The following is a 27,149-nucleotide window of genomic DNA, read 5'->3' on the forward strand; positions in this document are numbered from 1 at the left end:
CCAAAGCAGGAAGCCCCACTGCGTCCCATACAACTTTCTTCAGCTTTGAGCTGTGCCTTGTGAAAGAGGTCACTCCCTAGTGACATGTCCTGCCCTCGCCAGTCAGCTGGTAGTTAGAAATAGCTGAGTGTCCTCCCCACCTCCAGTAGGCTCCCTGTGTCTTTACTGGTCCTGGAGGTTTGTACGGTTCCAGAGCCATCTGCACGGCCGAGGGGCTCATGTGTCACAAATGCAGATTCCCAGGGCATGCCCCAGAATCCATCTCTGGCACGGGCTCGGGAACCTGCGTTCTAGGCAGGCGGCCCCAGGTAATCCTGTCGCACACTTAACTTTGAGATCCACTGGGTTAAGGCTACACGGACCAGGTTTTCTTTCTGTCCCTCCTGGCCTTGCTTAGCTAGTAGAGTGATAACCAAAACGGTATCAATAAAAAAGACAGAAAGGAAGAGGAGAGCAAACGGCGCTGTGGCCCTGTGGCCCATCGCCAGAGACCTCCTGCAGGTTAGAGCTGGCCAGGGTCTCTCCATTTCCCACGACCTTTATGATCAGCCAGCTGCTGGGTGGACTCTATCCGATGCCTCGCAGGGGGAGAGCCAGACCGTGCCTCCTGCAGCCTGACCGCTGACAGTGAACCTGCCCTTGCTGCTGGAGATCATTTCTTTTCCCCCCATGTGCTCAGTGACTCATCTGTGTTTTGCTCACCACACTGCAGTCTACGATCTACATTTTCCCCTTTATGAAAATCGAGCGCAGGTCCCCGTGTGGGTCTTCCACCCCTCTCCTCCCTACCGTGGCCATACATTCCTTACGCAAAGCGATTCCAGAGCCGCAGACACAGGATCTTTAGATTCACGTGGCCCTTTGTTGGGGGCCAAGTGCCTCCTGCTCACGGGGCCCCAGTACCTAGGCCCTGAGAAAACTCATTTAAAGGCAACCAAGAGCTTACTCCCTGTCACCTACCTTGGGCTTCTGTCCTGCCCCTCTCTTCCCATCCTTTCCCATTTAAAGTTCTTTCTCCCAAAGCCAAGTGGGAGGGGGACGTGTCTGCTCTCTCCCCATGTCTCTTCACATCTCACCGAGTCCCAGGCCAGCCGCCGATTCCCTCTGGGCCGTCCTCTTTGTTCTCAAACATCTCTCTAGTTAAAAAGCTTTTTCTGTTCCTTCCCTTTAGCACTTGTCAAGAGCCTCCATCTATTCTGAGCTTTGGTCTTCAAAACACCTGCCTTCCGGCTTGTGTCTCCACCTGACTCCTGTATTCACTCAGGTGATGTGTCCTTACCCAGGTGATGTCCCCCTTCTCCCATGGCCAGCACAAGGCCTTTAAATATCAGTGCTCGCCAGAGTTCACCAGCTTACGTGGATGCTCGCTTCCTCTTCACAGAGACCTCTTACGTTTGGTGAAGTCCTCTCAGGCCATCTCCCCTCCCAGAAGACTGGCACAGCATCATCCAAAATCCACTTTCCTGAAGCTAAAGGAGCATGTCCTAACTGCCCGGTGACCCTGTCCTGTGCTGCTCAGAATCCTCAGGTGATACAGCTGCTGTCTCTGAAGGCCCCTGTCACTTCCATTTCACTGGCCAGCCCTCCCCTGTTGCTCCCAATGATGTCCGGAGAAGCAGAGTTTGTTGCCTTTGTGGCAGGGGAGGAACCTCATAAATGTTCAGTTTTCAGCTGGGGGAGACAGGAACCATTAGCCAGGGCCTAGAGAACTGAACCCTGCACCCCTCCTCTTCCTGTGGGTCAGAGGCTAGCACCCTCTCTGTGCCCTGCACATGCTGACCTGTGCCTCCACACTATGACACGCAGATTTCTATACAGATGTAGATCATCTTGATGCAGAAAACCCTGCTGGTGCCTCCTCCAGGGCCATTCCCAGTGCCACTTTCCCCCTGCCCAATTGCTCTCCTTCCACGCTATTTGCCTGAATCAGGCACTGGGCCATCAGGAAAGGTGGGGCTTCTCCCAGCCCAAGGTGGCGGGGGGGAGGGGTCCTGATAAATCTATGGTAACTGGAGCAATTCCTTCTCCTTGCCAGTAACTGATTTAGGCAGGGCAATGAGATGAGAGGACAGATCAGTTGCGAGCTTGAGAACCATCTCAGAACTGCTTGCCTTCCCCGCCCCCCTCCGATCTCTGTGTCTTTGGTTCAGGCGCTTCTATTCCCCTCTCCCCATCACTGTCAAAGGCAGCTTCGAGCTGCATGTGTTAGGACCACGAGATGAGGAAGAGGCCTCTGCCTAGCCCTTGACAAATGTACATTGTGAACATGGACAGTAGTGACTCCTTGCCTTTGCAGAGCACTTGGTGGCTTTCAAAGCTCTTTCCCACACCCAGTATAATGTGACCTCAGAACCTGCTGCTGGGTTTTTATCCCTAGACAAAAAAAAGAAAAGAGCCTGCAGAAGGCAGAGGACTTTGATCAAGGTCACAGACTGAGTCAAGATGGAGCAGCGTCTCAGCCCAGAAGACTGAGGGCCAGGTGACCCAGGGTGGCTGAGCAAATCGAGGGTACGCAGTAGAGGTTACCGGGAGAACTGGGTGGAGGGAACCCAAGTTGTCAAGAAGTTCCCTGGGTAGAGGTGACAGAAGTTTCCGGGAAACCTCAGAAGGGCATGCATTTAGGTAGGGAGGCATGAGATAATTTCTTCCCTGCCTCTTTATAGCTTTTCTTTAAAATAAATTCTATAAGGAACATGTATTAGAAAAAAGATGCGTTTTTAAGAAAACAAGTATTAGAAAAGCGAGAGAGCCACAGCCAGACCAGCGCAGAGAGAGAACTAGGTCTGTGCAGGAGCTCAGGTGGGGAGGCGCTCCCGGAAGCGCCTGAGCGTGGGCGGATGCCAGTGGGCGGCTGACATTTCCTGAGGGGACAGCAGGTGGGGCGGGCTTGAGCTCAGAACAGAGACCTGAGTAGGGACAGATGGAGCCTGGTGCCCAAGGGGAGGAGCGTGCGGTGTGAGCAAAGAGGCCAAGGAGGAACCAGGCACAGAGAAGTGAAGGGGCAAGCAGAGGAGAGAAGCCCAGAAGGGAGTCAGGAGGGCTGGGGTGCGGGCTGACGAGGGAGGAGAGGGTGTCCAGGAATGGGGGGTGATGAGAGAGGAGAGCGTGTTCAGGAATGAGGGGTCTACACAGCCCTCTGGTGTGTGTGTGTGTGTGTGTGTGTGTGTGTGTGTGTGTGTGTTGGGTGGTATACACCACCCATGCTGCTGAGAGGTGGGGAGAGTCCCATTTGGAGGCCGCTGGAGACCTAGCCAAACCCAGCAGTGATGCTGGCGGAGAGGCAGAGTAGGCTGAGGACGAAATGGAGGAGAGGGCGTGGAGGTAGTGGACGTGACTGGAAGGGCAGGAGAAGGGACGACGGGCCAGGAGCTCGGTGCTGGGAGTTGGGATCAAGGTGAGAGGTAGAGCATAACGACAGTGGAGGGCGGTGCCTGCTGAGGAGGGTGAAACGTATGTTTTGGGGTCACACAGTCTGGATTGAACCCGAATCCACCACTTGCTTGCTGCTTGCTAGCTGTGTGACCTTGGGTAAAGCCTCAGTTTCCCCATCTATCAGATGGGGATAATAAGGACCTTCCTCAGAGTGGTGAGTGTGGAATGAAATAATGGGTGTGTCTGGCACAAGTGAATATTCTGTAAACGTCAGCTACTGTTCTGGACACAAAGGAGGGACCAGACTGGACAGGACAAGAGGTGGCATGTGACCTGCAAGGTGTGTCTGAGGACCGACGAAGAGGACAGTGGGTCAGTGCCAAGCTGGTGAGCAGAGGCCGGTCAGGAGGTGGACAGGAGTGGATGGCCTATCTCCGCTGGATTCTCCAGAGAACCTTCAGGGAGGCAGGACCCGTGTGCCCGGGGCTGTCACAGGGCCATGTGGTGGGAAGGGTTTTGGGATCCTGGATCCCAGTCCTGGCTCTGAGCCTTCATGTCACACCTTGCTTTGCACCCTTGGGAAGTCTCTTTTTCTCTGAGCTGTCCCCTGGGCTGTAAGGAGGTGGCTATACTCACCCATCTCTAACTTCCTGCCTCTGAGCCTTCACGCCACAGTGGCTAGACATTTCACCTCCCCACCCCCACCCCAGACCCAGAATGGGCCCGGCATACCGGAACTGCTCAGAAATATACTAACCAAATAAGTACACTAAAGGTCTCTCAACAACTACGCCCAGGGACCACCTTGCACCTTCTGACCAGGCCACACGGTGGGCCACAGGACGGAAACACCGGGGGCACGGTCATCAACCCTATACGCCCTCCCCCAGCCTGCTAACTAACTCTGAAAGGGGGTGCAGCACCCCTGCTGCTCCCTCCCCACCAGGGGGCCAAAGTATTCTTTTCTCCCCCTTCCCATCAAATGTCAGAGAGAATGCACTGAAACACAAACACAAGACTAAAAAGCAGATGCAGGTTGGTTTCTCCTTCAGCTGGGACATGGCCCAGGAGCTAAGAGGGAGGCTGCTATGAGAGCAGGGGTCCCAAAGAGCAAGAGGGACTGAGACCAGAGAGAAGGAAGCAGAGGGGAGGAGGGGAGTGGCAGAAGACAAAAGGGCATATGAATTCCCCTCCACACCCCGGGGCAGGCCAGGCCTTAGGAGGGACCCAGGCGTTGGGGCTGATGGGGACAGGAGTCCACTTGCTCCCCCTCCTGCAGGGGCAGCCGGGGAAAAGGCCCTCTCTGGCCCTGTGTAAGGGGCCTCCTGAGAGTGGAAGAGCCTGGCTGAGAACATAAGTTCTAAACCAGACCCAGAGCACTGGGACTGGGGAGAGGAGGGAGGAGACGGTTCAGTCCTGGCAGGGAGGGGGCCTCTCTGGGCAGCAGGCAGAAGGTGGTCACAGGAACAATGGCAGGAGATGCCCAGCACACAACAGGAGGACACAGCACTGTGGAATGGAGTCAGGGGTGGGGGTCCCTGCTCCCATGGTGCCCACCTTACCTGCTGCTGGGCCTGGATCCTCATGTACTCGGCCCTCTGCTTGCCATGCTTGCCTTTGTCAGGGCTGCCTGCCTGGCTCTGAGCTGCCTTCAGCCTCGAGGCCCCCGGAGTCACCACCTTCATGGGTGGCACGGTGCCACCGCCACTCTGTAAGAAGAGGAAAGGATTCAGGATTGGAGTTGGGATTATACCTAGGCACTGGGTGGGGTCCCTGGGGCTGGGACCTCTTCAGGGAGCCCTTTGAGACCTGGAGACCCACCCCCCCCTCCACATCTACATTCCAGTTTGACTCAGGCCCACTCTCTGAGGCCAGGTTTAAGGCTTCGCTATAAGAGAATTGACAGAGGCCACCAGCTAGGTTCCCAACCGCTGTGCACTCAAGTGAGAACCCTTTGGTGGTTTCCTTGAGGAGCCCAGAGGCAACTGGGGCCCCCTTCGGGGAGCTACGTCTAAAGTGAGGGTCCTTAGTAGCACCCCCACTCCTAGCGAGGGGCATAGTCCCGAGCCCAGGAGAGCGTGCTTGAGGTGGGGGGCGGGGTCTTTACAATGGCAGACAGAGCAGGACTGGCAGCCCCTGGGCCCGGGTCTTCAGACAAAAGGGAGGATGGGGGTGAAGTCTCTCTAGAGATGGACAAGTCCAGCCCCTTGAACCACCCCAAGTACTAGGCCTGCCCAGAAGGGCTCTCGGGATCCTGAGGCGCGGACAGAGAAATGACAGAGACAGAGTCAGAGAGGAGAGGGGGAGGGGAGTGTGGAGATGGAAAAGGGGGAGAAAACTTTATTTGCTGGGTTACAGATACAGAGTCGAGGGGAGAAGCCCTGGTCCCTACCAGGGCTGGATGGGCTGATCCCTGGGGAGGCCAGCTTCCCAGCCTCCCAGGGCTCTGCCTGCAACCCCCACCTGGCCCCAGGCTCACAGGAGGGTGGCAGGAGCTGAGAGAGGATCAGCGGGAGGAGGGAGCTGCCGTGGTGCTCCTGCAGCCCCCCACTCCCTCCAGCTCTGAAGACAGGAAGGCAGGAGAGGAGGACAGGAGAGGAGGCAGCCACCTGGGGACCGGAGGGTGGGGGTGGAGGGCTGCCAGGGGGCCCCTCAGTGGGGGCCGTGCCCATCTGGCGCAGGGTGGCTTCCAACTCCTGGAGAGTCTCCTCCAGGCTGTCCGTCCGCTGGGTGGCGGCGCCCCTCCCTGTGCAGCCGAGGCCAGCAGTAGGCTGGCCCTCGTGTTCCCCGATGCAGGCTTGGGAATCGTGTCCACAGTCCTTGGGGGTCTCCTCTGGGTGCATCTCAACAGTGGAGGGCTCCTGAGTCCTGTCCAAGACTGGTCCCCAAGGACAGGGGACCCTGGCTCCTCCCTCCTCTGGGTTGCAGCCCCCTATCCCCAGTCTCTTCAGAGGTGTCCCTTCCTTTTCAGGCATCAAGCTGTTCCTGGGCTGAGAAGCCTTGGTCACTACCCCTGGCAGCGCCCTTGGGCCATCCCAGCCCCTTCTGCTGCCAGCCAGGGTTCGGGGTCTCGGGGTGGGGGTCATCCTGCGGCCAGGTTCTTCAAGCCTGGCCTCTGGTGGGGAGGAAGGGTTGGGGGCACACTCCGTCAAGATGATCCGGGGGACACAGAAGGCTCTGGGGCCGGGGGCAGCCTGAGGGGGAAAGAAAGATGAGAGAGATTACGATACCTGCAAACCAAACCACCATGAACTGGGGGATGCGGGGGTTAGACAAGGTGAGCCCAGCCCCTCCCTTCCATAGATGGGGAAACTGAGGCAGGGAAGGGGCCTGAGTTGACCTAGCAATTAGAGGCAAAGCTGGGACTAGAACTCAGGCCTCTTTCCACCATACTCTCCAGTTTCCCACTTTCTGACAGAGATGCCTAGAAGCACAGATACATGTGGACTTCTCATGGCCCATGCTAAACTCTGAGAGCAAGTTTCACGGATCCTCCCATGAGTCTGCTCATCTGTGCAATGGGATAACGATATGAGGAGTGGGTGGAGAACTAAGCGAGCTCACATGGGCATGTGCTTAGAACAGTGCCTGGCACATTGTAAATGCTCAAAAAATACCAGCTATTTGTTGAATTGAACTGACTGATGGAGACCAGACAGGCGGGTGGAGACTAGATGATAAGTTTCCGGCCTCTGGGGGTGGGGCTGTCATCCTCAACTCAGGCCACCTCCTACTTTTGGAGCTTCCTCCAAGGGTATCTCAGCCACAAAGGAAGGCGTTGGGCCAAGTCCCTCTACTGCACACAGGCTCAGGCAAAGCTACAGCACCTGCTTCTGTGTGAGATCCCTGGCTCTGGCTTTGTTGGGGTTACAGAGACAGCCCCCCCACCCCACATACACACCAGAGTTAACCTAGGTCTAAGTCTGAGTACCAGTCCTGTTCCAGGCTCTGTCATGTACATCTTCACCTTTAATCCTTACCATAACTCATGAACTAGCTACTACTCTTACCTTCCCTGCTTTATCAATAAGGAGATTAAGGGTGAGGGATTGTCTGATTCACCCAAGATCACTTACCCATAGCTAGTTAGTGGCAGAGCCAGGATTTGAACCCAGGGAGTCTGACTCCAAGTCCAGTGCTCTTTCCACTAAAAGGAGCTATGGGGAGATTCGTGGGGGGCAGCAGGGTCCCCTTAGCCCCCCTCCCAAGGCAACCCATCAGCCCTGCTGCCTGCTTACCTGGAGGTGGGGGTGCAGACTGGGAAGGCAGAGAGGGCGACCCACGCCTGCCTGGCTCCACTGCCTGATGGTGCCTCAGGATGCAGAGGGTGAGCCAGGCCCCAAAGGCCAGCGGAGGGGATTTGCCCACTGGGCCCCTTCAGGATTGGCTCCCAGAGCCAGAAAGGGGCAGGGATTGGGTGCCGAGGACACAGCCAATCCCGGGGGGCAGCTCTTCCATACTGCTCGTCCCCAGATGGTTCCTTGAACAGCTCTGTGCCCATCCTCTGCCCAACGGACGGCACTGTTCACCCATCTGGTGCCTGTCTGCTCCCCCGAGCCAGGGAGACAAAGCACCACCAGGCCTCGAGCCAGGCCAGAAATCAGGTGGCGGGCAGCATGGAGCTCACTGTGGGCCAAGGAGACCCAGACGAGGCAGGCGAGCCTGTGTGCACAGTAGAGATGCCCTCCTAGAGCAGAGGCCCTCCTGCCCCACTGTGACTGGGCAGAAGGAGAGAGTCCCAGGCCACCCCCACCTAGGTCCTCGTCCCCAAGCACAGTCCCCTGGGGGTACAGCAGGTCCACCCCCAAGTTCCCAAGAAAGAGTAAAGAGGAAATAAGCGCAGTAGGGCAGTAGCAGGGACTGAAGTTAGAGAGAAGAAAGAACTTCCCCGCGCTGAAAGACATGGCGCCAGCAGCCGAGGAAGGGCGTGAGTTCCAAGCTCCCTGCCCAGAGGGAGCAAGGCTGAGCAAGATGGGGCCGCAGGTCGGAAGGAGGCTGCAAATGAGCTTTCCCCCTGGGGTGTCCTGGCCTCCGCTACAAGGCATAGACTCCAGTGGGAGAAAAGGGAGAAACAGAGCTGGCGTAGGCAGCAGAGTAGTGGGAACGGGGGTGGGGATTAGGCAAAAGCTCAGGACAAAGTCAGATTTTGAGTTAGATCTACCAGTCAGCTCGTAAGCAAGATCCAAACTCAGATCTTGGACCAAGACAAAACCCAGGCTTCAGGCCAAACCTAAACTCCGGCCTTAGATGGGAACAAACTACCCAGGCCACCATAGGCTGACTCGGGATCAAGCCTGTCAGCAGAAGCAGACCCAAGGGGCCAACGGACACCAGGCTGCTGGGGTCTCAAGGACAGAAGGAAGGGTTATTGCCTGTCCTTTGGTGGGGAAGTCCACGTAGGTGAGGCTGTGGAAGTGCTGGGGTGTGACTGGTATTTTAGCACTTGTAGCAGGTTAGCGTGAGAGGTGAGGAGAGGAAGCTGTGGAGGCACAGGCAGAGAGAGCATCGTGAGAAGTGGGGGGCGGCCCGTTACCTTCCACGTGGGGCCCGGGGCTGAGACCCCGGGGGGACCCAGGTCCTGGGGGGACAGCAAGGTGGGGATCAGCTGGCAGCGGGGCGTAGGGGGGAGGGAAGACACTGAGCTTCTCTCAAACACCTGGAGAGCAGAAGGCGGGGGCAGATTTGGAGGAGAGGTACCAGGAGGACAAGGGGGGTGCCGGCTTATGGCTTAGGCCCCTATGAGGAGGGGTGGCCTGGACTGGCACTGGGATCCCAGCGTCACTCCTTGGCCACTGGCCACTCTGCCCTCCAGTTTGTCTCCTCCTCCAGAGGCCCTGGAACTCCAGGGTCTCTATCCATTCAGAGAGGGGGCTGAGAACACTTGAGTATGGGTGACTTGGGAGGGGCTCAAGGCACTCGGATATAAGGGCATTAATTGTTCACAGAACATTCAAGGATGAGGGTCTCAGAACATTGGGGGGCGGGGACGGGTCGCAGGGCAGCTGGGTTGGGATCTCAGAGACTACAATACAAAAACTCGAACCCATAAAGAGGGACTTTTAAACACCCTCCCCCATTTTACAGTGGAGAGGGAATCGAGGCAAGAAGGACGGGGTCCTGACCAGGCCAGCGCTCGGTGGGGAGCCTGAGTCCAACCACCTGTCTTAGTCCGGCCACCTTGCCCTGAGATCAAAAGGAGCAGGGCCTGGCTGATGACTCTGGGGGCCAGGTGTGCCCCACCCACCTCCAGCTCTGCAATGATGCGGTCCTCGTCGTCCTCATCCTTGATGGCAGAGGCCATGATGGGTGGTGTGGAGGCCGGGCGGGCCACCTCAGACACAGTCCGGCGCAGCTTCACTTGGGGCTTCTGCACCTCCAGCTCCTCGGACTCAGCCTTCTGCAAGGCCCAGGCCCCCATCAAGATGAGGCTCCGTCCCCTTCCAGCACCAACTCACCTCCTGGGCTCCACAGATTCCAGACTATGTCCCACCTGCCCCAGCTCCTCATCCGCTACCTCCTTTCTCCCCTCCCAGGATGGCCCCTTCCCATGGTGGAAGCCCAAGCCAGAAGAATTAGAGTCACCATTGGCTAGCCCTTTTCTTTCCTTCCACTTCCTCTGAGGGGAGACTGTTCAAGAGGGTCTCCAGAGGTCATCTCAGGCATCCCCCCAACTCAAACTCCTCATCCTCTCCCCAAGGTGGCATGGTACCTTGATGAAAGCTGAGTCCTTCTTGCTGGTGACCACAACCTCTCCGGTGCGTGTGGTGGTCAAGCCATGGGAGGAGGGGAAGCTCCGGCGGGGAGGGGGTGGCGGGGGCGACTTGGAGGGCTTCTCTGTGCGGTATCGGGGCACTGTCAGCTCATCTGCGGGCAGCCAAGGGGCAAGGAGTCAGGGGACCTATAACCCTGGCGTCCGTGTGCCACGTCTAACTCCAAGGGGAATAAATCTTGCTCAGGGGAGAGGACACGGGCTCCCCGCCCCTTCTCTCTCACCTTCCCATGCACGCCCTGTCACTCCCCCTCTGACAGCACTCTCACCCCTCGCTACTCAAATGGAGAAACTCAGACCCCGCTCAGAGCTGTGGAATCAGAATCCACATTTTGACAGATCCCCTGCTGATTTCATGCACACATTCAAGTTTGAGAAGAATTGCTCTGATCCATCTTTTCCACCAGCCCCTCAGCACCTGCACTGGCTCTGATCTTTACCCTTTCTCCATCAAGAGAGAGAAGTAAAGTAACTATTGCAAGAGTCTGACTCCGCTCACCAGGCTCTTCCTTCTCCCAGTTCTTCCAGAGGTGGGAGCTGTCTCCAGGGCAACTTGCAGAAAAATCTCTTAAACCTGACACTCCTCTGCCTTTGCTGCTCCAGTGGCTTCCCATTACCCCAAATCATATCCAAGCTCCTTGGCCCAGCACTCTCTGCACCTGCCAATCCCTCTGCCTCAGCTCCGCTTGCTACCCCCTGGCTTGGACCCCCAGGCATTTGCACATGCTGCTCCATCTCCCTGGAATGCCCTCTCTCACCAGCCTGGAAGCAAACTACTCATTTTCACCACTCCAATGGAAAGTGTCCTCCAATGAGAAGCCCTTCCTGACCTCCCAGGGCATCCTCTGGGACTGCACAACACCTCCCCACTGCATTTAGCACCTCATCATATTTCTGGTTTACCCACTAGCTGCGGCCTGGTAGACATTACATAAACATATTGAGCTTAGTGTTCTTATGTATAAAATAGAATAATTATTGTATCTGCTTCCTGGGTTTGTTATGAAATTAGAAGGATTAATATATAGAAAGCATTTGGGGCAGTTCTTGTCTCACAGTAAATGCTTGATAAACATGTTATTATTATTCCCCCACTAAATTTTAAGCTCCTGGAAAGAAGCAATGCCTTATCTCCTTATCCTCAGCACTCAGCACACAGTAGGTGCTTAACAAATATGTGTGGCAGGAATGACTAAGTGAATGAATGATGGCTGCCATTTCTGGTTCAGGTTTCTGCCTCCCCTGTGAGCTCATGAGCTCAGGGAGCACAGGAAGCAGGTCCATGTTAACCAGTGCTGCACCCAGTCTGAGCACGACCTGGTTTAGGGCCCATGCACGATCAGAAAGTACAGGCAGATGATTCTGCCTGGCCTTGCGCACCTTCCCTGTGTGGTCCTCTCGGCAGCAGCAGTGGGAACAGCCCTGAGTGGAATCCAGCTCTAACCCAGCCTCTGGGTCTCCCTTTAGTGGCTAAGGGTCAGGCTGCCGATGTCCCAGTACCTCCCTTCTCCAGCAGCCTGACCACAAAGATTCTCACTCCCCTGTGCCTCCCCCATCAACCTGAAAGCTCCTGAGAATGGGGCTCTCTTCCTCTGGGCTCTTCACCTGTCCCTACCTGCCCCCGTACCTGAGCCCCTCCTCCCACTGGGCTCCGTTCGGGGCGCTGCTTTCTGGCCGTGGGGGATCTTGGGGGGCTTGTGGTCAGGAGTAGGGGCTGGGCCCGGGTGGGCCTTGCTCGCACAGTCCAGGTCAGGGATGGCCTTCAGCAGCTCCGCCTGCGTCTCCTCCAGTAGCCGGTTGATGTCCTTGGCGCTGTACTGAGTTAGGGCTGCCCGCTTCTCCTCCCAGTCCCGCTCGGCAGCCTTGAGAGGAGAGGGCGAGAGTCAGGACTAAATAGCTTTCCTGCCACTGGATCTTTGGGGCCTCAGCCCCTCCCCCCACCACACATGCAAGGCCCCCTGAGAACCCTTGGACTTCTCCTGAATATCACGTACTTTTCCCATGAGTCTGGAATGCCACTTTCTTTACATAGTGCTCTCTTAATATACTTAGACCTGTTTTTGGACATTCTCTTCTGTTTCACTGACCACAAAGTCTATTCTTGTGCTAACACAACACTGCCTTCCTTAATGATTATAACGTGCTTTTCTGTCTACCAGTATGAATGTCACCTCAAACTTCCTCCACCCCCAGGAAAAAGCGTCCACGCTGCATGGGCACTTCCTAACCTAGAGTGGTAAGAAGGTATGAGCCTAGCGCATGTCCCCCTAATCCCGGGCCCAGCACCTCAACAGACACAGCCTTGTCCACGCTTCTCTTGCCAGGAGCGTCCAAGCCTTTGGTGGGGTTGCCCCCCTTGGGGGCAGCAGGAGCTCCCTCAGCTGGCCCACTCAGCTCATGGAGGTTCAGTGGAGGGCTGGGGGGTGGCATTTCAAAGTCCAAGCTCTTGTTGAAGTCAGTTTCAGCCGTCACCTTCTTGGGGGACTGATTCAGGAGGTTGTTGGGGGGTGGCCACACACCCTCGTCCACTTGCCTGGGGTTGGGAGGGTTAGGAGCAGCTGTGAGACCAGCAGGATGGTGACCCCACAAAAGAGAAGCTTGGCCTGAGAGAGGTAGGGTGTGAAGAGGGCTCTGGGATCTTGTAGGATAGAGGGAAGGGCCTGGAGAGGAGTGACTATATCTAACAGAAGGGACAGTCAAGCCTACAAAATGCAAAGGGTCACAGGTCAGAGTTGAGGTATAGCTCCAGTTGGCACATCAGTGACCTCTGGGGGAATCAGGATAAGGGGTCAGGCCTATCTCTGGATCTGGGCTCAGTGTGACCTCATGGGAAATCAGAGGTCAGAGATACGAGGTCAGGATGGACTGACCTTCGAATCTGGGCCAGAGTGTCTGTGACCCCGCGGCAGCGCTTGAGTAGCCCATCCAGGCGCTGTGGCTCCTCCTTCAGGAACTTCACGGCCTCCACCTCCACGCGAAGCACTACCCGCATCTTGCTCTGTAGGCCTGGGAAGTGAGCTGAGGGGGCCAGAAGGCGTGAGCTGAGAAGGGCAAAGCTCTGAGGACTGACAGGATGGACAGCAGGGAGGGCGGTGGCTGGGGGTGGGGGCAGGTATGCAGCAGGGACTCCCACCTGGACCATGTGCCACACTCACTGGCCCCTGGGCTCACCCTTGAGCTCAGTCAGCGTCTCCCCGAGCTGTTTCAGTACCAGCGCCTTCTCCTCTAGCTCAGGCCCGGGTACCAGCCGGTGGTTATGGGACACATCCCTCTGGATCTTCTCCACCGACTTCTCCAGGTCACTGCAGCCACAGAAAGACCCTCTCAGCCCCTCTGGCCCCAGCCCAGCCTCCTAAAATTGGGCAGCTAGAAGGAAATCAGGTCACCAGTCATATAAAAATTAAAAGCCATCCACCAGTCCACATGCCCACGAGAAATGAGAAATACCAAAGCTCAGAGACGAGACTTCAGAAGAGCTCCCTAACGGGGCCCTGGGTTCTCCCTTTGAAGTTCTGATCTTTAGCCACATCGGCCAAATCTCCTTCCCTATAACTTGCATCCTCTGATTCTCAGTCTGCCAAGGAATTAGCAGAGAACTTGGCAGCCTTTCAGAGAGCTGGAGGCAGCTGCACGTGCTAATAAGGGGTCTCTTCTCTTGCAGGGTGGCACTACCATGTCCACCAACTTTTTCTCAAATGATCCAGACACTCGGCCTCTTTCTTTGAGGACAAAACTGCTTTTGATTTTCGGCTGGCTTATGCTGAGCTTCTGTCATTTAAAACCCTACATCTTTCTCAAATGTAACTCAGACCAAGTCACCACCCCCTGCATTGAACCCTAAATGGATCCTTTTATTCTGAGGCTAAAATCCAAACTCTACAATGTGGCCAAGAAGGGCAGCATGAGGGCAGTAGCTGAAAATTTGGCTCCCGAGTCGGACAGATCCAAATTCCAATCCTATCTCTATCCATCCCAGCAGAGGTCTTAGACAAGATACCTACTATCTCTAGACCTCAACCTCCTCACCCAAAATGTGAGGGTGATTAAGAGCTCCTCCCTCTTGGGACCATTGTGAGGATTAAATGAGCTGATGCAGATGGGAAAGCAGTGGCGAGAGGTCAGGCCCTTGGGGCTGCTCTTGTTTGCCCTCCAGCCGCATCCCCTGTCCTCATCTGGCTCGCTTCTGTTCAGAATCATCCAGAATTTCTCTGAGGTCCTTGTGTGTGCTGCCCTCTCTGAGCCTTTTAAATGCCATTTTCTCTGCCTAGAATATTCCATTCACACACTCACACACACATGCATGTGTGCATGTATATGTGTGACTAATTCCCACTCGTCCTCAGGTCTCAGTGAAAACCTCCCGCTACTCTCTACATTTGAGGTTAGGGGTCTGCTTCCTGCCCTAGCCCCCCTCCCCTCAACCTCCCTGGAGCTCCAGTTTGCTGAACTGTGCAGCTCCAGGAAGGGAGGGACCATGTCCTCCAGATTCATCTCCAACGCCCAGCACCTGGCAAGGTGCCTGGAGCAAAATAGATGTCTGATAAATAATTGTGGAATGACTAAATAAGCGAAAGAAGGAACTGCTGCCCAGGTAGGTCAGTCATCTCAGTTCTGTACTTGAGTCACTGACATCCCTGACCCACATGCAGGACTTTACAGACATTCCTGTCAAAACCCATCTGTTGGATTTCAGCTCAACTATCCAAGTGGGAACAACTTCTGAATCTCGGTTCTACCATCCAACAAATTTGCTCCCCCTCAAAGCTCTGTGTCATCAGCAAATCTTATCAGCATGCTTTATACATCTTCATCCAACTAGTGGATAAAATGAAATATCATGTGGGAGCCAAGGATGAAATCCTGTGACTCAGCACTGCCAGTTAAAGAGCTATCTTGTCCTAAGCACTTACTGTATGCCAGGCGTCACATTCAGCCCTTCGCTTTCATTACCTTATTTAATCTTCACAACAAATCCACAGTGGGAACCATTATTAACTCTAGTTTACACCTAGACAAACAGTAACTCAGACACCAGACCACATTTCCCAGCCTCCCTTGCAGTTAGAAGTGGCCATTCAACTGAGGTCTCGCAATGGGATACAAGTGGATGGGGCGCATGATGTTTCCAGGCCTGGCCCATAAAAACCTCCCCTGTAAGCTCCTCCATGCTCTTTTCCCCTTTCTGTTGGTTGAAAGGCAATGACCCTGTGGGTGATCTTCCAAGGCACATACCTGCCTAGAAGGCAAAACCTCCACTGGCCTGGATGACTGCATGGAGGAGGGCCGTTCCACTAACCCACCCAATACTGTCCCAGGAGAAAGATATGTCTATTACTTTCAAACCATTATGTAATTTGTTACAGCAGGCAATTAATTAATTAATTACCTACCTTAACTAATACAATTGGCTTTGTCATTTAAAAATAAATAAATAAAGACGCTTTGGGAGATTAAATAACTTGTCCAAGATCATACAACTACTTTGTGGCAAAGCAGGATCTACTCATGTCAGACTTCAGCCATTGGGTTACGCTGCATCTCACTCCCGCACTGTACTAACATCACTCCACAGCAGCCGACCACTATCCCACCCAGCCTTCACTCTGCCACGTGAGAAAGAACAACTTTCCTCTGCGCGTGTGTGGTGCCTGACCGGCTCAGGGTATGCCGGTTTTGTAAGACTTCAGGAGGAGACAACACTGCAATTCTCAGGCAGAAGGAACTAGGCCCCCATTAGGTTCAGTCAGAACCTTAATTTTCCAATCATACAATCTGCCTAACTTGGGCAGACTCTGCAAATGAGGCCCAGGCTAGCCCAAGTATAGACACTGGGACCAGAAACTGGTTGGATTTTCCAGACCCAGGTTTAGTCCTAGGGGAGTTGAGTGGGGGTCAGGACAGAACCAGCTATATAATATGTGGGGTCCACTGCAAAATGAAGATTTTTTTCCCCCTAGTTAAAAAATTAAGAATTTCAAGAGAGCGACAGCAGAACATTAAGCCAAGCACGGGCCCTTATGAGTAGGGGGTCCTGTGTGACTGCACAGGTCACATGCCTACAAAGCTGGACCTGGTTTAGGCCAAGTTAGGTTCCAGAGGCCAAAAGGTCTCAGTCAGCAAAGGCTACCACCCAAGGCAATGTCTACACAGAGCTCAAGCGCTAGGCTAGGACAGGTGAGTGAGCCGAGCTGAATGAAATACAGTATTAGCCTTAATTTCCTGCAAGATGCCAGGGCAAGAGGAAGGGGCAGAGAGAAGCTGAGCAAGAGCAAGCGTACATGATGCACAGTCAGAGCAGGAGGAGGGAGGGGTCTGCTGGTCTACCTAATGCCGGGGGGGGGGGCGGGGAGGGACATGATAGCTGGACAGAGAGGGCCCTCACGGCCAAGCTGGAGCCACTGCAGGGCTGGTGTGCAGCCTGCTCCACTCCCAAAGGACAGAAGTCCCTTTCAAAGTGGATGGAGAATCCTGCTAGAAGCAACCCATCAGCCCCCAAGCTCTCTCAAATGAGCAGTCTGAGCAATGGGTTTGATAACAGGGCAGCGGGTAGAGAGCTTCCATGTTCCTAGACAACCAAGGTCCCCAGGAAGCTGAGGACCAGACACATATAAAAGGAGCATAAATCCATCCTTTGATTTCTTCTGCCTCTGTGCTTTTATATTTCCTTTTATTTTCCTTTAATGTCTCAATAAAGTTCCTTTTGAAAATTCCAACCCAACTCCTCCATGCCCAGTGAAAAGGGACAAGGAAAGGACAGGAAAGTCAGATAATAGTGAAGGGGGATGGTAGCTGCCAGTCTACCTGGAGATCTGACTGAAGTTATCTAAGCTTTTATGCCTGGAGTGATGGGGTGGCTGCCGCCAGCTTATTTTCCATTGGGACAACCCCTCATTTCATCTTGGCCACAAGGGATAATGGGAGTCTTTGCCTGTGTCTCACTAAAATGCACATGTACCACCAGGCTTTGTGGGCCTAAGGCCGAGGAATAGGGGCTCTTCTCAAGGAGCCCCTTACAAGATGTACAACCAACACGGCATGGCAAGGAAGATGGGCTCTTTCCAGAAGAAATGCAAAAATCTTAATACTGAGCACAGATGAGGAAGCCTCAGTGCAAAGAAGGGCAGAAACTGTTCTAATCACACTGCCTCTCAGTGCTGAAGCTGGACCTCAGGTCCACTTGTGTCCTCTGACAGCAGGAGGAAGACCAGAGGAAAGAGCAGAGCCTCTGTCTCAGACCCCAAGACTGACCAGAGAAGGCTGCAATGAGGTGGGGGTGCTCATTCTGTGAAAGGCAGCTTCTTCCTTCAACAGTGCCAGACAATCGAATATTGGCCAGACGGCCATTTGCTAAATTTGGATCAGAAGATTGTCTTCTGTTAACCCTTCCATGTCTAAGCATTTAGGGGTAGGGTGTTCTCTATTCCTCATTCCTTCTGAAAAAGCTAGATCTGCACTAGGACAGCAGAAGGGTTTTTCCTTGGCCATACGTGGTGTCAGAGATCAGGGAATTGGAGTGCTGGCAACTGGTCAGCACCAAGTTGATCAAGCTAGCAATACCTAAACACCCCACCTGAGTACTCTATCCCAGAGTCAGTTTACACAGATCACAGGCCAGAATGAAAGCAGACAGAGAGCAGAGTGAAATCAGGCGGCTGGCCACATGAGGGTAAGGTTGCAGGTCACGGAGAAGCCAGACTGTGGACCATTAGGAAACAAGACCATAAGCAAAAGCAGGCATCAAACCAGAAAAAAAGAAATCAGGAATTGTGCCAGATGGTCAAAGGTTTGTGGGTCACAGAGAAATCAGGCCACAGAGAAGGAAATTTGGCTTCAGAACAGATCAACGTCACCTGTGATTCAGAAGGAAGGGAAGCTGCCCCTCCCAGTGTAACCTGATTGCGGGCCACCCAGGCCGCACCCCCAGCCTTCCCTTCGCAGCTGGGCCCAACCTTACTTTAGCTGCTGGGTAATGAGCTCCTCGTCGTTCAGGTAGCGCAGCCGCTCTTCCTCCACCAGGGTGCGCTGTCGCTGCAACGGGTCCTCGTGCCGCCGCGCTGCCTCCGACACGCGCATGCTCAGCTCCGCCTCCGTGCCCTTCAGCAGCGCACGCAGCGATTCCAGGTTCTGTAGCTGCGGGACGCAGATGGACCGATGGACAGGGTTGGGAGAGGATGGAGGCACACAGCAGGGAAAGGGCCGGGAGGAAGCAGGCAGAGGACAGCCCGAAGCCGGGCGGGATCCACAGCAGATACGGCTGCTAGGTTTTGGCCATGAACAGCAGCGAAAGGGTGGGACGGTGGTGAGGGACGGAGGCCAAAAGCTAAGTTCTGGAGAATACAGGCGGGAGGTGAACGGCTTGGGAATAGTGGAGGGAGGAGTGCTGAGTTAGGCCATGCGGAAGGTGCGGCTGCATGACTGAACATGAGCAGCAGTGAAGGGCTGGGATTGGTAGGGGGCAGAGAAGGTTAAGTGCTGGGGAAATATAGAGGCAGGAGAACGGGAAGGGAATATTTCGGGGATAAGGAGTGGCCCTATGTTGGGCCCTGCCGACCATGCGGCTGCATTGCTGTGGTTTTGATGGACTCAAGCACTGGGGTTTTGACAGTTTCTATGGCTGGGATGGGAAGACTAAAAACACTCGAATCCAATTCTAAGGCCGAGTTGGGGTAATGGTGGGGGTGGGCAAAATCTTGTTGCCCAGATGGTAGTTCTCTGTCCCCTCTCCAGCTTGTCTCTGCTCATTATTCTCACCTGATGGGCTGTGGGGCCCTCTGGAGGAGCAGGCACAGAGATGCCAGGCTCCTGACTGGTGGGACCATCTGCCTGGCTGGGCAGGGCAGGGAGCTGAGATCTGGGGGACAGGCCTCTGCCCAAGGTAAGGGAGTGGGGAAAAGAATGCAGGGCCGGAAGGAACTGGGACTTCCCAGAGTACTAACAGGGAGGGAGCTCAGTAAGGGTGGACTGGGGTTCTGGGAGAGCTGTGAGGATTCAGGGAAGGGAAAGGAGGGCTCAGTGAGGAGGACACAGGCGAAGGGTGGGGGTTTGGTAGGGACGCAGAGATTCACCTAGGGGGCAGAGATTCAGCTAGGGGGCAGGAGCTCGAGGAAGGGAAAGGAGAGAAAGCGTTCAGAAAGGGGACCGCCGGGTGAGCAGCAAGGTTACTTCAAAGAGCTAGTAGTGAATGGGGCGGGACTTGTGGGAAGAAGTTTCGGCGCACGTGGGTGAGTTCTGGGGGTGGGGCTTGAGAGGCGAGGCCTCAGAAAGGGCGGTACCTGGAGCCTCCGCAATTGCTGGAGCTGGCCGCGCAGGTCACTGGTGCTGTTCTGCAGGCCACGCAGGTGCAGCTGCATCTGCAAACGGCTGATGGCAGTGGGTTGTCCCGCAGGAGTGCTGCTGGCTGAGGGTTGGGGAGGGCCGGACACTGGGGTTGCCCCGCTGCTCCGGCCGCCTGACCCACAGGCTGCAGAGGGACCATGAGGATGAAAGAAGAACAAATTGTGAGGTGGAAGGAACTGGAGCAAAGTCCGCCGCACACGATAGCCAGAGAGGCACGTCGCTCAGACTCCAGCCACAAATGGACCCCCAGCCCTTCTGTGGGGAGCAAAGCACCCCCCGCAAAGACATCTTGGGCTACGGTGACTGACTACTCATTTATTTTTTGAAGCCCGGTTGTTTAATTCCCACTTTATGGATTAGGAATCTGAGGATCCGAGAGGTTAAGGATTTATGGGGGAGGGAGGAAGGGTGACTCACGTGCTGAGGGGGTGGCTGCTCCATTGGAGCCTTCAATTTTCTCACTGTCACAGGGGAAAGATGGTCATCGGAGGGTCATCTTATGTTAAGGCCTCACCCAGACAGCCAAAGCTGGGTGAGACCTTAACATAATCTCCAGTCCCCTGCTCTCTAGATGGAGTCCCATAGAAGGGAAGGGACTCACCCAGAGTCACATGGTAAGATACTGGCAAAGCTAACCCCAGGGCTCCTGCTGTCCACTTCCCCTTTATCTTGCCCCAGCCACAGGCCCTGGCAGTGGTGTTGGGAGAAATGCCTCACCTGGGGGTCTCAGGCTCTGAGCCTCGTAGTAGAGCACTCTGTACCAGGCCGGTGAGGCTGGCAATCTGCTTCTCCATGGCCTCCATGCGCTCCCTGGGGAGGATGGTGGCTTTGAGCAACACCTCTGAGCATGGGGTGCCTCCTTCCCAGCCCCCCATTCCTAAGAGTGATAATTACAGGAAATACCATTCCCTCCCCAGTCACCAGCACACAGACAATTCAAAGGCCCCCAACACCTAAGGGTCAAGCTCACAGACCCTTCTCTATCTGATAGTCACCCCCTCCCTCTGTAGCCTCATCTCTCATCACCGGCTCCCCAATGGGCCCCACTCTGGCTTCTCTGTGCCTCCATTCATTTTCCCTTGCCTAGAGTGCCCTCCTCCCTACATCCTCTCTGAAGCCATGCCAGAGTCCCCATCAGCCTTGACGAATCCCTATACACCCTCCCAAGGGAAGTGCAAGTATTTTTTAAGTGTGTCTCCCTCACTAAACAGGGCAGAAACCAGGTTTGCCCAACTTGGCATTGGCAGTGCCCAGCGCACTTCCTGGCACACAGACCACAAGAGAGCCATGAGAATGTAAATCAGTTCTCGCCTCTCAGCACTGCGGGCTGAAGGGGACAGGTCAGTGCCCTGCTTACCTCCTCCAGCCCTGCACCCTTAGGAGGGAGCCAAATGATTTGCAAGAGTTCCCCAGATCAAAGGCTACCTAACAGAATATGCCTCTTTCTCCATCCCTATTTCTTACCAGCACCCCCTCCCCAGTGAACTTCAGCCGGCCTTGTGCTGGACAGTTCTCATGGCTGCAAATTCAGTGTCTCTCAGCAAGGCACTAAAAGAGTGCTGGTTCAGCCTCAATTTTAATTAGGAAAATTGAGGTTCAGGGAATAGATGCAAATCCAGGTCTCCAAAGTCCTTGTCTGGGGTCCCCCTGTCCACCCCTCACGTCTTGCAAACAGAAGGAAAATGGCATGTCCCTCTTTCCAGTGCCTTCCCTGCCACATTCAAGATACTCTGGCGATCCCTCTAGCCTATTCTGGGTCCATAAAGGACTTCTGAGTCTTAGAGTCCAGGACACAATCCTGCCATGGACTTTCCTCCACTCCACCCTCACTGCCCTGAGGCCTCGAGAGCATCCCTCACCTTGTCTCCGTGTCCTTGGCTGGCACAGGAGGCCCGAACCCAACAAGCGGACGGTCCCCAGGGCCGGGGAAGAGCTCGGGAGGGGGCGCTCCGGCTGTCGAGGAGCTGCCGGCGCTGCGAGTCTTGCCTCCGGGGCTCTCTGCGAAGACGGACGAGGAGCCCGAGTCTTTGCGGAAGGACTGGCGCACCGGCGAGCCACGGCTGGGCGGCCCTGAGTAGGGGCTGTGCGGCGGCGGGGGTCCTCCGGGGGGCGCTGACACATCGGCCAGCTTTTGCGGCGACGAGGGCGGCAGGCGGAAGCCATAGCCATCGCCGTAGAGCGGGGCGCCTCCCGCCGCCTTGTACAGGGAGTCCTCCAGGTCGGACTGCAGCGCGGCAGCTGAGTAGGTGCTGAGCGAGCGCACCGAGCCGCGCTTGTAGAGGCCTCCGGCACCGGGGTAGGCGAACGGGTCGCCAGCAGCCGCGGCCAGGCTCAGGCGGCCCTCGTGGAGCAGCCCGTAGGGGTCCGCGTAGAGGCCTTCGCCCTTCACCAGCACCATGCCGCCCGCCTTGCCCGCCAGGTCCTCGTCCGGCTTCACATCCCGCCGCTCCAGGATGGCGCTGGGGCTGGGGCTGACGCCCTGGGCGGCGGGGGCTCCTCCCAGCCGCTCGGCCGCGTGGTGCACGGGGCTGCCGGCGTAGGAGGGCGGGCGCCCCCCGGCGTAGGACAGGCGCGAGCGTGAAGGCGAGCCCGACGGCAGCACGGACGGCAGCCCGGACGGCAGCCCCGGCGGTGGCGAGCCAGACGCCAGATGCGGCGCCGGTGACAGGTTGTTGAGGCGCCGCGTGGGCGACGACTCCCGCGACGCATAAACCATCTCTCTCTGTGCAGAAGACAGTCCCAGAACCGCACAGGGCTAGTCACAAAGGGGGTCCCTTGCCCCTTGCTTGAGGAGCCTGCCAATCCCTGACGCTTAGAAGTCCCTTCTGTTCTCTGCCTTCCCTCGCTCCTGTTGCATCTTGGGCCCCTCTCCCATCAGGGCTCCCAGAATAGAAAGGCAGCAAAGGGTCAACCCGCAGCCCGCTCTACGGTGGTGGTGGGGGGTAAGCCCAAGGGGAAGGAGCGGTTCCTAACAGAGACCGCCATAATATCTAGAGGCGTGCTGAAGAAATGCTGAGCAGACCTGAGGGAAAAGTGGCAGGTGAGGGGGAGGAAGTCTTCCATGACTCCACAATTAATGGAGGTCCCTTCTGCTTCTGCCTCTATGTTCCCTTCTCCAAAGCTGGCCCTGGTCCCTGGTGACAAATGATTAGACTGTGCTCCTGGACCCCACCTGGCCAACCTCCCCAATGCCCCGGGCATCCCCAGCCATACCCGGAGGTCCCCGTTGGTGAGGTGTGAGCCAGGGAAAGCTGCGTAGAGTGGCTCCTTCCTATAGATCTTGATAATACTGCGGTCCTGGATGTCTCTGGAAAGGAATGGGGAGGTTCAGAAGGTCACAATCCCCTAGCCTTATACTGAGGAGCGGCAGCTACTCTAGGCAGAGGGAAGAAGGTTGGCAAGAGGGGCCATGAGCCCCAACCCCTGCCTAACTCCTTGCTCAGTGGATCTCGTTCCTGGGGCTGCCTGCCACTCACACACGCCCAACAGCTTCCACCCTATCCACTTCCTTGGCCTCAGCGCCAGTTTCAGGTTAGCTCAAGCCAACAAGAACCAGCAGGGGTGGACGATTTAGAGAGGAGGGTGTGGGCTGGCATGACCAATGAATGGGGGGGGGGGACAGGGCGGTAGGGCTCTGGGAGGAGAGGGGAAGGGCTGGGGTTGAGACCGGAGAGGGTGGGGAATGGCCTGTGGAGAGATAGATCTGCGAGTTACAGTATGCGGAAGCCCACCCATCCCCCGGGGCCACGCCCACCGGACGTCCTCCAGCTCGTAGAAGACATTGCGAGCCTCGTCTTTGATGAGGATGGCGGTGTTGGGCGACTTAAGCATGCCCATGGTGAGCTTCTGCGGGAACATGTGAGCGATGAGTGCGTGCAGCGTGTCCAGGCTGCTGACCTCGTGCGTGATGTGCACGCGCCGTGTCTCCTCCCCGAACTGCAGGAACAGCACCCCTGCGAAGGAGAGGCCGCCTTCGCGGTCAGTGCCACCACCACCATGCGGCTTGCCGGGAGAGTGAGGGGAGGCTTCGGGAGCCGCTCTGGTCCCGCAGTGGCAGGGTCTGAGGCCGGAAGCTGCACCGGAGTGCAGGTGCACCCAGGCACTCCTCATGCTGCCGGCCTCTCAAGGCACCTCGTCGATCCCAGGCAGGTTGGAGCCTGGTTGTGGAAATGGAATTGGGGGCTGGAGCAGGTGGGACAGAAACTGAGGGGGAGTCGTTGCTAAAGAGGAGAGGGGTGAGAAAAGAGGGAATGAAGGAAAGGGGGACTGCTGGAGGGGGTAGAGGGCTTGAGGGAGAGGCTGACAGGAAAGGAGATGCTGAGAGAGAGGGGGGAGAAGGGGGGAGGAGAGAGAGAAAAAGAAGGGAGAGGCCCTGAAGGGAGGAGATTGCTTAGGGGCATGGAGGGGGGATTGATGGAGAGGGGAAGCAGAGGCTTGGTAGAAAGGTGGTTGAAGAGAGATGGAATGGTGAAGGGAAAGAAAAGGGTTCCAGGGCGAGCAGAGGGAGGAGCCAGTAGCCAGGAGGAGGATGGATGGGGCGGGCAGTACCTGGTGAGCGCAGCTTGGTCTGGCTGGCAGAACGGGAAAGGGGCAGGCTCTGTCGAAAGCGGTTCATCCTACTGAAGCCTAGAGGCAGCTCCGCCTCGGACATGGTCTCCAGCGACTCAGCTGAGGCGTAGGATAGCTTGGCCGCCTGGTCTGCCAGCCCAGGCTGGGCTCCCTGAGTGTGGCGCGAGCTGCGGGTCTGCAGGGGCAGGGTGGATGGAGGAATCGAGCTTGATCCCCTTTGCTCTGTCCTCTGCCCCATCCAGACCCTGGGAAACCCTACTAGCCAGCAACACACACACACACACACACACACAGGTCTCCTGGATTCCAGACTCGCTGTGTAGCTGCAGGAGAGTTCCCAGCCTCTTGGGGTTTTGGCTTCCCTGGGACACCCAGCAGGTAAAGAGTGGGTAAAGGACTCAGGCACCCTGAGAAGCCAGACAAGAAACCATCTGAGCGGGAGTCGTGGGTACTCCTGCTATTTTAAGCTTCCAAAGAACAACAACACAAATTTGTCACCGAGGTGAGCAGCAGAATCGTTGAGCAAATTGGGGCATTAGTTCCAGACATTAATTAAGCGGCGGGTTTGTGAGCGACGAATTTATCCTTTGTGGAGTTCAGAAGGGTGGGGTGGGGGCGGGAAGCAGGGCCAAGGGAGAAAGCAAAGAGCTAGGGAAGCCAGAATTCCAGTTTTAGGGGTATGAACACTCACAGAGCTAGGCACAATGTCCTTGACTGAGGGTGACTGGAAGAACCATCTCAACCCCCCTCCCAAAGCCAGACTGACCCTAGTTTCAGACTAACTGCCTAGTACATGCAGTGCACATGCTAAGCCCAGTGTAATCCACAGGCACGCATGGCATAAATGCCAGGCCTCAGCCCCTCCCCGCAAGGTACATGCTGCCATATAGCCAACAGGCTAGCCTCACGGAAAGGGCTCCCCCAGAACCTAACATGGCAGCCTCTTGCCCTAAAGCTACAGCTAAGGGTGATATCTGGCAAGGGCTAGAGAAGGATGTCTCCCAGTGACCATTCCCTGCCTCGAGGATAGTTTGATTACTCTCTCCTTGGGGAAGGGGTCACCATGATTTCCACTGCACTTTAATAGCCTACTTTTGGCTGAAGGCTATGGCTGTCACTAGGGCCACAGCTCCTGCCATTCTTCCCCAGTCCCTCCCCTCAAACCTAGTTGTTGTCAGACATTCATTTAAGAAAGGTAATGAATCAGATCTACATCATTCTATGTTATGTGCATTACGTACATAGATTTATTACATATATATATTATCAAGAAAAAAGTCATGTTACCCAATTGTATTTTCTCATAAAATAAATTGCCTATTTTAAAAAACAAATCACTCAAAACCATTAACGAGGTTTTTCTTTTACTTTATACATTTTTCTGCTGAACGAATTTCACACAATCAGAATATATCACTTTTATAATTTTTTTTAAAAAAAGTAGAAGTATCTCTAAAAAGAAATCATTTATTCTCCTTCCTAGCCCTCTTCTTCCCTAAATCCTGATTAACCCCTAATGAATCATCTTCATATTAACTTAATTTAGTGTTCCAATTGAATTAGCACTCTTGAAAAGAGAGAGCATTTTCCTCTGATGGGCAATGTGCCCAGGTGTCCCCACAGTGGCCTTGAGGGCTTGGGGATATGGAAGGCCAGATTTGGAGATCTCAGGGGGCATCCAGCCTCCAGCACAATGCATTGACCAGGTCTGGAGAGGAGGGAAGCAGTATAGGAATTGGGGGGAGGGGGTCAGTCATCAGAGGGATGCCCGTTCCCAGACTTTGGACCCTGCAGCTCAGAGCTAGGCAGATCACCAGTGCCAGACTGTGCCCCTCTCTCACCTCAGCCCAAGGCAGTGTGGGGAACCAGCTCTGGTCAGGTGGTCATGGGGTTGCCAGGCAACTGGAAGGTCAATGATTTCCAGGCAAGTATGGATGAGGGGCTACAGAGTTCAGGCAGAATAAGCAGCTAGCAGGGATGAAAAGCAGGGAGTGGCCACAGTGCATGGGGGGCACAAATGAGGTACCAGTAAGAAGATGGAACAGGGACCAGAATGAAGAGGGCAGGAATCCCTGGGACTGCTAACTGCTGAAAAGGTGGGACTCTGCCCAGGAGACCCTGGGGGAGAGATGCCCACATTCCCTGCCTTGCCGGTTCCTGTTTCCATCCTGGCCCCGTGGGCACGTTTTCATTCTCATGGCCTTTGTAGAAAACCCTCTTGAGAAGAAAGCCTGTTAGCACTTTTCTCCATTCCTGGGCTGAGACTACAGGGCAGAGGAAAGTGAGACACCCAGAAGGACTTCCCAGTTAGGAGGGAGATGGCAAGAGAACAAAACAGTAATTCAAGCAGAGCTCCCCAAAGATAGGCAAGGAGCTGCCACGGGAAGCAGTGAGCACCTGTCACTGGAGGTGTTCCCAGGAGAAGCCATGACTCCTGGTCAAAGATCAGGCAGAGGGAACCTGAGAGGGGGCCATCAAACTAGGATCTGAGGTTCCCAAGCCCTGTCTGCAGTAGGCAGAATCATTTGGGAGTTTCTAAAAACACTTCCCAGGACCTAAGTCAGAATCTCGGGGGGTTGGGGCCTGGGGTTCAAGATCTTCAACAAATTCCCAAGGTGATTCTGATTTGGGAATCAAGTCAGTGTGCGTGATTCTAATAGAAATGAAGTAAGCTACCCTGTAAGGCTCCCCATGAGCCAGGCACTGTGCTTGGCACATGCAGTATCTCATTTCTTCTCTCTTTACAACAGACCTATGATGCAGATACTGCTGTTCCATTTTACAAAGGAGAAACCAAGGCCGAAGGGATTACGTAACTTGCTTTAGGTCACCTAGCTAGTTAATAGCAGACTGGAATTAACCACCAGATAGTCTGGCTCTCAGGCATTGAACCCTAACACTCTACTGCCTCCTCCAAAAAGGCTACACCTGATGCCATGATTCTATGAATCCAGGATTTTCTGATTCAAGGACTTCTCTCTGGGAGAATGTATGCGAACGGAATGCTTGGAGCAAGATGACACTTGGGGAGTCGGATGGATGCCTCCCAGCTCCCGTTATAATACTTGAGACTTGAGAGGCCAGAGACTCCAGGACACCAGCA

General features: G+C 55.3%; 1 protein-coding gene and 1 pseudogene across 8 annotated transcripts in view; both read right to left on the bottom strand.

Moving 5' to 3' along the window:
* Positions 1-27,149, bottom strand: part of SRCIN1 (SRC kinase signaling inhibitor 1) — a 63,928-nt gene that overhangs the window by 1,821 nt on the left and 34,958 nt on the right. For 4 of the 8 annotated variants that reach the window (XM_036222102.1, XM_036222104.1, XM_036222103.1 and 1 more), the window contains 16 exons: positions 24,026-24,221; positions 23,232-23,430; positions 22,691-22,784; positions 21,337-22,199; positions 20,195-20,287; positions 19,895-19,938; positions 19,414-19,601; positions 18,096-18,271; positions 13,313-13,443; positions 13,012-13,159; positions 12,428-12,674; positions 11,769-12,003; positions 10,082-10,236; positions 9,617-9,769; positions 8,906-9,028; positions 4,935-5,081 (listed from right to left, as the gene is read on the bottom strand). In XM_036222102.1, the coding sequence (XP_036077995.1) occupies positions 4,935-5,081; positions 8,906-9,028; positions 9,617-9,769; positions 10,082-10,236; positions 11,769-12,003; positions 12,428-12,674; positions 13,012-13,159; positions 13,313-13,443; positions 18,096-18,271; positions 19,414-19,601; positions 19,895-19,938; positions 20,195-20,287; positions 21,337-22,199; positions 22,691-22,784; positions 23,232-23,430; positions 24,026-24,221 (3,192 nt within the window). Of the gene's footprint in view, positions 1-4,934; positions 5,082-8,905; positions 9,029-9,616; positions 9,770-10,081; positions 10,237-11,756; positions 12,004-12,427; positions 12,675-13,011; positions 13,160-13,312; positions 13,444-18,095; positions 18,272-19,413; positions 19,602-19,894; positions 19,939-20,194; positions 20,288-21,336; positions 22,200-22,690; positions 22,785-23,231; positions 23,431-24,025; positions 24,222-27,149 lie in introns of all 8 variants that reach the window. The other 4 variants (XM_016164764.2, XM_016164763.2, XM_016164760.2 and 1 more) reach the window with 2 other exon arrangements.
* LOC118603783 lies at positions 5,098-7,990 on the bottom strand (annotated as a pseudogene).

Source organism: Rousettus aegyptiacus, unplaced genomic scaffold (genome assembly GCF_014176215.1).
Source record: "Rousettus aegyptiacus isolate mRouAeg1 unplaced genomic scaffold, mRouAeg1.p scaffold_m13_p_6, whole genome shotgun sequence".
NCBI lineage: Eukaryota > Metazoa > Chordata > Mammalia > Chiroptera > Pteropodidae > Rousettus > Rousettus aegyptiacus.